General features: G+C 30.8%; 1 protein-coding gene across 1 annotated transcript; it reads right to left on the reverse strand.

The window, feature by feature from the left end:
* Positions 1–7,407: 7,407 nt before the first annotated feature.
* Positions 7,408–8,823, reverse strand: LOC123303083 (leucine-rich repeat-containing protein 15). Its single transcript, XM_044886183.1, has one exon. The coding sequence runs from the start codon at positions 8,821–8,823 to the stop codon at positions 7,408–7,410; it is 1,416 nt and encodes a 471-aa protein (XP_044742118.1).
* Between the last annotated feature and the right edge of the window lie 310 nt (positions 8,824–9,133).

Consider the following 9,133-nt stretch of genomic DNA (forward strand, 5'->3'; position numbering starts at 1 on the left):
GTCTTTATTAATCAGGCATGAACTCCCCCTAATTTGTACTCGTAGTTCATATTATTATAAGTCTATGAATATAATAATCATTCACAAATTCTATGAATATTCAATATATTCATAGACATCAGGAGCGCCTCTTTCTGGAATGTCTATGTCTCTACAGCTCTATGGTATGAACTCACCTAATTTCTTTACGCCATGATCAGAATCATTTCAGTACTTTAAATCGCTTTATATGTCCGAGTCGTGATCACGAAATTTAAATAATACTCAACAGTCATTAATAAGAGAGGATTCATAAATTATTTAAAACTTTAACGTTTATACTCTTGGGTCCTTAACTTCTTCGTTATAATTCTCAATTTTTTTTTTTTAATACTCTCTAAAGCATCCCATAGACATTTATTAATTTTGTCCTTGGTCAAAGAACAAAAAATACTGAACGTATTTAGGCTGGTTCATAATGTTATACATATTTTTATGAATGATTTCTATGATCTCGTCAAAGCTCAATTATTGTGTCGTAAATATCACTCAAAATTCGGGATTATTTCATTTTTGTGGTTAGTTTCTTAATCACGGAACAATCGCTTTATCAGTACAACAACTGGTGAAAACTTCTTAAATCGTTCATAGACTTAGTTGAATGTTTTTTTACGTCTCTAAGCCATACAGAGTGTTCAATATAAAATAGTGCAGAAATTTTATTTATAAAATATGAGATGGCAGTTTTTGATATGTATTCTTTGGAAATAATCGTGAAAATAGGATATCGCGGGAACCAAAATCGTACAGGTTTGCCTTACGTCATAGCTTAAGAATCATTCCTCCCGCACTGAGGGATAGTAATAGATCAAATTAAAAACAAAAAAAACTATGAGATTATATCTAAGTCAACGACGCAGAGCATCAATAAGATCCTCTGGTAGGACTGCTCAAGGCAAAAGGGATCCTAATATTATGATTTCCTAAATGCAAATGAAGATTTGTTGTATATTTTTATCCAAACACTCTGTAAAATGTTTTGTTGTTTTTTTATTTGTTTAAACAAATGGCGCTAATTTTGGATTATAGAGATATATATGTGCATATCAAAATAAATTGTGTAAAAATCGCGCAGGCGCCATTTAAAAAAAAAAGTTATGCCATATACAATTTACAAATAAAATATAGATTTTAAAGAGAAAAAAAACCTTAATCTAGTTAAAATTAATGCATTTAATTAAAAATTAATTAAGTAATTATATAAAATAATATTAATGAAAATTAATTGATGGCGTTGATTTAGGCTCACGCCATAGATTGAATACGGGTATGAAAATATATATTGAAGTAGTTGTCAAAATAAATATAAATAATAAAAATAAAAAAAAATTTATGAATTTTAAGAAAACTGTAGGCTTATTTTCAAGTTTATAAATTATATGAGACTCAAAAAAAATTATGGGGATGTGATTGTAAAAATATCATAGATTGAGTGATTGTTCTGGCCCCTGGTTTGAAAAATGGTTTCTGAACCATTTGAAACTGTTTAAGAACAGTAGGAGTGCTTTGACGTCAACGGACTTAAGGTTGGAGAAGTCGTGTAGTTTATTTTCGATCACTAGAAACACGACAATTCTACCTTTTGCACAAATAGATAGTCAAATTTTGATAAGAATAAGTCCGATAAACTGTAGTTCGAAAAAAAGAGAATGAAAATGGCGACCATGTAACCTTCATCTGCACAAAACTCTTTGCATGAGAAATTTGAAGCTTACATGAGTGTCTCAATGTGCTGTATCTAAATCGAAATACATTTCAATCACATCCTCATTTCAAAAAAAAATGAATAATAATTAATTTTTTGAGACACTTAGAGTACATTTTGGTTTTATCTAGATTGTTGATTAATGAATTAATATTGTCAAAACTGGTTATAAGAACACTGAAGGCATATATGAAGATCCATCATTTGATGAATAAAGACGACTATAGAGTAGTGATGATTGAAGAGCGATATCTATATTATCAAATTTATAAGCCGCAGTTGCACACAATATATTATATATTTTTGTAGTTACGTGGTATTGTAAAGCTAAAAAAAATCACATTATTAGAGTACAAAGCATGTATTTGATTTATATGTATGTACCGTGCAATAAACCAAAACTTTTTTACAATACTGTAGGTTTACATTCACCTTTAATTTACTTATTAAATATTTTAATAAATGTCACTAGGAGCTATTTTGGTGAATCATCCCTTTTCCAATCAAAAATTAAAGCTCAGTCGTCTTTGGACGTCTCAATTATTACATAAATCGATTTTTTCGTTTTAAAACGTTGGTGGCTCAATTTTGGAAGCCATTTTTGATCTATGATAAAATCAAAATGAACGGTTTACAAAAAAATTAGTCAAAAATGTGTAAAGTTTATGTTATTTTGAATATACAAATTGTGTTTGTTAAGCCTTCATAATTAATTTGTCTCATCAATACAAAAAATTGACAAAAAAAATTGTAAATTTACAAGAAACATATTTTTATAAAAAAAAATTACAAGAAAATCGTAATAACAGTATTTTTTAAAACATATTAAAAAAAAAAAACAAAAAAGTAATTTATTGTTAACGATAAGAATTTTAAAAAATAATGAAAAACTAATTTTAAAGAAAAATTATTTGGGAATTCTAACACTACATCGCATCCATAAGAAATTACTCAATCTTTGGAAACTTAATTCAATTGCTCCATGCAATAGGGTATTATCGTTAGTCAAAAATAAATCATGAAATTTGAAAAAAGTTAAAATTTATGTAAAAATATACGATTTCGAGTCATAAAAGCACATTTTTCTTTTAATATATTAAAATTAAAAATCGTAATTTTTAAACTGTATATCACGTGACCTAAAACGCGGATAAGCCTTGCTGTGATGTCATATCGGTATGAGCCATAGACCATCAATTAGTTCAGTGTAGACAGCTGAGTATAATATATCCATAGATAATAAGTATTTATATTTATTATAATCAGACGTCTATGAATATATCTGTCAACATTATTCGTGTTATTTCGTATAATGATACCGATATTACGTCATCAAATTTAATGCCCGCGTTTTTGACAGTTTAAAAAAGGTTTAAAATTTAATTTAAGTTTTTGTCAAGAAAGCTTGTGTATTTTGAGCGACAAATTAGGAATCCACCCTAGCTGATAAAAATAGAACTATGTCTAGCGTCAAATTGTAAAAAGGAGCGACAAAAAACAAAAAAGTTTGACACTCAGTCTATATAACTCTAACGTCAATGGTCTATGTATACTATGAAGTCAATGGATATATACCTACTCTACTGTATTTTGAATGCGTTTCGATTGTTTTGCGACTGAATTTTCGATGTTTCGAATAAAAAATGAGTAGTTTTCTGATGTATGCGTGTGCGATGTCGTGTTATTGTTCCTTAAATGTCATAAAACGCACATAAAATGCTCAATATGATATTTTTTGGATAAAATAACAAAAAACATAAAAATAAAATAAAATCATTCACTTTCAAATAAAAGAATTGAAAGTGAAGTAAGTTGTAAGTTGTGTAATAAATAAATAAAAATAATAATGTAATAAAATTGATGATAGATGGATTATTATGGATTTAATATTTGGATTTATATATGAATATGAATATGTGTTGAAAATTCCTTAAAAATACTAAGAACAAATTGACTATCAATTCATCAAACAAATAAAGTACATATATGTAAAAATAGTTAATATATATTAATTGTTGTCTTTGTCAAATTTTTTTTTAACCCACTCATCTACCATATCTATCATGAGGTTATAAAGAAGGAGAACGATCGCTATAGAAAATATTGTCCCCGAAATATGGATAAAATAAGTGAGGCGCTGCGATCGCTAAGTTGTATCAATAAAAGCGGGCTGTTGTGCGCTAATTTGAAATGATATATCAATTTGTACATTATGCAACTAACTTCATCTACTTGTACTCATAAACAGCTAACTTCACAGATATTACTTCTTGATGACAGCGCGGCTGGTGGCTGAAAAATGAACTATAAATTTTACAAATTTTCATTGACAGACGCGCTAATGCTTTAACACGTAGCGATCGTTCTCCTTCTTTATAACCTTCATGCATCTACCATATCTATTTTGAATTTTTATGCAGTGATGCCAACTCCATCAACTTTTAGATAGATCTAGTAACTTTCAGTATTTTTTTTCAGATTTACCCTATCCCAAGTATGGAGGGTAGAGATAAGGAGAACTATCTTAAATAGGAGTTAAAGTAAGAAAGTGTCCATCTAAAAACAGCAAATAACAGTTACAAAATTGACCAGGAGGTGTTTGATGTGAAATTCTCTATCCTTCTCGAACAACTTGTTTAGATCTTTATCTTACTCTTAATACTTTGAGCACTTCTTTTAAAATTACACTCTTGCTACAGCAGCGCCATCCTATTTGCTGCTTTTCGATGGACACTTTTTATATACAGAGATGGTTCTACTTATCTCTACCCTCCATAATGCCAAAGAAAATCTATTAAATAAAAATGAAAATTTTTAATCAAATTCCCTTTTTATTGATTTACCACTTATCGGTCATCGATTCAGGTGAAAGATCTAGCGACCGGAACCGGTAAAAGGGCAACACTTAATTTTTGAATTATATCCATCACCTAGATAGATTTTGGGCAACAGGGTTTTTATGTCTAAAAGTGTTTTTAACTGATCGACGGGAAACGGGATAATGAAAATATCGACTGACATTGTTTGGAAGGTAAAATTTGCAACTGGCCAAAAATGAAACGAAATTTTAGCTTAGATGTAATTCTGCCGCCATGAATCAGAAATTGACGTTTTTTACTCTCAAAATGTTAGAAATGAGTTTAAAAAGTGAAGCTTTATTGGTACTTAACGTTTCCCAGTAAATTGAGAAAATAATCGAAAATATAAAGGAGTAATTTTTGAGCTAGCAAACAAAGGCGTATTGAGGGGAAAGAGCGGGGTGGGGCTGATAATAAATTTAGCTGGATAAGTAAGTGTTTACAAAGCCGGATTAACTATGTTGGGGCCTTTTATCAACCGTTTGAAGACAATCAGCTCTGTTCAAGTTGATGCAAGGAGGAGATGGAAATCCATACTATGCTGAAATTATTATTGTGGTTAAAAATCTAAAAAGCTGTCTAGAATCTTTGCTGATGTAGTGAATTCCAGTGGATACCAAAAATTTCTGCTGTAAAAGTATTACTTTCTTTCACTAATGTTGACCATATAGGCAATATTATTACACGAATGACATGTAGATTGACATGTGATATTAATAAACGTTCGAGTTATTTTACTTCATATAAAACTTTTTAAATGATTTTTACTGATAATCGATTTTTTGTGATTTTATTATCGATATCGAGCTAAAAATTTAATAAAAATAAATATTTTGTCGGTATAAAGATTTCTTAAAGACAAAAATGTAGTTTACTTAAAGACTCAACGAATAGTTTTTGATATATTGGTTGAAAAAGGTTCTGTAGGATGTTCCTTATATAGGTTTTTAGGTTTTATCTCAAAAACTATCAGTCCAATCGTCAAATGGACACGATTTTTGAATTTTTTGGGTCAAAATTACCTTATTAACCAAGTTTTATCGAAATCGGAAACAAAAACTTTTTTTACACTTTTTGTAATTTGTAAAAATTGAAAAAATCATAAAAAATTCAAAAAAACACAATTTTTGTAATTTTTGGTTGGGTTGGGTTGGGTTGGGTTGGGTTGGGTTAGGTTGGGTTAGGTTGGGTTAGGTTGGGTTAGGTTGGGTTAGGTTGGGTTAGGTTGGGTTAGGCTGGGTTAGGCTGGGTTAGGTTGGGTTAGGCTGGGTTAGGCTGGGTTGAGTGTGGCAGTGGGTGTGGGAGTGGGTGTGGGAGTGGGTGTGGGAGTGGGAGTGGGAGTGGGAGTGGGAGTGGGAGTGGGAGTGGGAGTGGGAGTGGGAGTGGGAGTGGGAGTGGGAGTGGGAGTGGGAGTGGGAGTGGGAGTGGGAGTGGGTGTGGGAGTGGGTGTGGGTGTGGGAGTGGGAGTGGGTGTGGGAGTGGGAGTGGGAGTGGGAGTGGGAGTGGGAGTGGGAGTGGGAGTGGGAGTGGGAGTGGGAGTGGGAGTGAGTTTTTTTTCAATTTTATTGATCATTTATAATGAATTTTTCCATACAATCTCTCTCTCTTTTGAAGGGGTACCTTTGAAAAAATCGAAAAAATCAGAAAAATTTTTTTCTTTCGGAATTCGATAAAACTTAGTTTCTAAGGTAAGTTTGACCCAAAAAATTCAAAAATCCTATTTATTTGACGATTAGATGAATAGTTTACGAGATATGCGCTGAAATCTGTCTGATTATAGCGTTTTCTCAGAAATTATTATTCCAATCGGCTAATAGACCCGATTTTTGAATTTCTTGGGTGAAAAGTACCCTATAAAGTAAGTTTTATCGAAATCGGAAATGAAAAATTTTTCTCGATTTTTTGCAATTTTTTTAAGGGGTACCCCTTTAAAAAAATCGAAAAAATCAGAAAATTTTTTTTCTTTCGGAATTCGATAAAACTTAGTTTCTAAGGTAAGTTTGACCCAAAAAGTTCAAAAATCCTATTTATTTGACGATTAGATGAATAGTTAACGAGATATACACTGTAATCTGTCTGAAATTAGCGTTTTCTCAGAAATTATGATTCCAATCGTCAAATGGACACGATTTTTGAACTTTTTGGGTCAAAATTACCTTATAAACCAAGTTTTATCGAAATCGAAAATTTTAAATTTTTCTCGATTTTTTGCAATTTTTTGAAGGGGTACCCCTTTGAAAAAATCGAAAAAATCAGAAAAATTTTTTCTTTCGGAATTCAATTAAACTTAGTTTCTAAGGTAAATTTAACCCAAAAAATTCAAAAACCCGGTTTATTTGAAGATTGGATTAATATTTTACGAGATATGCACTGAAATCGGGATCCTGGTGCACTGCACCACCTGGCCCTACGGTTGCAACGCCAGTGACGGTAACCCTACTCGATAAAAAGTGCGTGAGTGGTAAAAACTAGCAAATAAAACTAAATGTAATTGATAAAATTTATTAATTATTATAAAAACTAATATTTAATTTACTTAAATATAAAATGTATAAACTTAGATAGGAGTTTAGCAGTAGCAGATCATATTTACCAAAAAATCAAAAAAAAAACCATAAAATATGGACCTGGACCATCTAACTGCGTATCATCTGCTAAACCTCGCAGAAACCCCTTTTATCACAACGAAAAATGTTAAAAAAAGTTAAATTACTTTCTAAATATGATTAATAAAAGATACTAAAATGTATCTAGAAACTGCATTAATATGTCCACTGTCCACTGTCCACTCTGAAGGTACAATTTCTATAACGATTGTTGAACATTATTTCGACTGTCATGTGGATTATTGTCTTGATAAACGATTAACGATGACGCTGACGACGAAACCGATATCGATTGTTGATCATGTGCATTACTCATTGAAATCATATTGTTAGGAGTCGATTCCGTGGATAACATCGAAAGCGGTCGTTTTAAACGTAAATCACTAATACTTGGACGTAACATAGATAAAGCTTCCTCATACGAAGGCGGCGATATAAGATCTCTTGGATCCGGAGCATTAGTCGAAGCCGCAATATTATTTAAACTCATCGTTTGTCGATCCCGAATCATACGTAATCGTTCTCGAGCTTCGTTTGCTAATCGTTCCATTTGTACCTGTTCTCGACGCGCACGTTGCGTCACTAATCGTCGTGCATTGGAGACCACACAAAATAAAACTGTTAACGTAATAAAAGTGATAATCAAAAAGAGCCAAACTCGTTCCAAATGTGGAATTGTGTTGGTATTTGGATGATTAAAATTATTGATTAAATTGTAACGGAACCATTGTTTTTTACAAGCTATGTTCCAGGTAGAACCAGTTAAATTTGTTGGCGAATAACAAACTAAATTACTCTCGCTTGTTAAATCGTTGATATTTAAATAATCGTAAAAATACTTTAAATCTAACGAATAACAATCACATCTCCAAGGATTATCGTTTAACGCAATTGAAGTTAACGTATCCGGTAACATAGTCTCCTTAAACGGTTGATAAAATCGATTACCATTTAACTTCAGCTTAGTTAACTGGTTAAACTCGATAAAAGTATAATCAGTGATTAGAAGCAATCGACAATAGCTTATATCCAAATATTGTAGATTATTTATCGATAAATAATCGGGAAGATATTCGATGTAATTGTTGGATAAATTTAAGCTAATTAAAGCTGTTAACGATTTAAAAGTGTTACGTTCAATGATATTTAGCTCACAATATGAGAGATCTAAATGTTTTAACGAAATCGATTGAATCGGTTCAAGAGTTTTAAAATGATTTCGTGATAGATTTAAGTACGATAATTTTAAATTATATAAAAAAGTTTCCGAATGAAGATAATTGATTCGATTATCCGATAAATGTAATTCGGTTAAATTTGTTAACGGATAAAATGTTAAATAATCGATATGATTTATTGAACATTTTGATAAATCGATTATTTCTAGATGAATATTTTTTTGAAATGTAATCGCGATTAACTCGTTTATTAATATATTGTTCGACATATGTAATTGTGTTAAATTTACGATATTGTTGATATAATTTACGGTTAATTTACAATTGTTTATGAAAATTGTGTTGATTGTTGTTGAAAATGGATGTTGTATACCCATTGTTGAATATATTTGTAAAAATTGATTGTTGTTTAAGTATAGCGTTTGTAATGAAGGCATCTTTATAAATGCATTCGATCTGATATGATTTAGATTACAATCAGACAAATCTAAACTCTGCAAAAAAAATACAAAATTTTATTAATTTCATTTTAATGCTAAATCAACAGGTAATTGTGTAAAAATACGCCACGCCTATTTCTATTTGACGAAAAATCCAAGAAGGAGGTTCCTTTAGATACTCAACAGCCATTTTTTGTTGTGGATTTCGATGAAACCATAGGTAATTTAAACGTATCCACTTCATGATTGGATGGAAGGCTTTTAAGAATTCACTCAATAATGTTATTCGAAAAGACATACTTTTGAA

This window comes from Chrysoperla carnea, chromosome X, assembly GCF_905475395.1.
Source record: "Chrysoperla carnea chromosome X, inChrCarn1.1, whole genome shotgun sequence".
Taxonomy (NCBI): Eukaryota; Metazoa; Arthropoda; class Insecta; order Neuroptera; family Chrysopidae; genus Chrysoperla; species Chrysoperla carnea.

Coding starts and splice junctions, on each gene's coding strand:
- LOC123303083 (XM_044886183.1), bottom strand. CDS start 8,823: ATGCCTTCATTACAAACGCTATACTTAAACAACAATCAATTTTTACAA.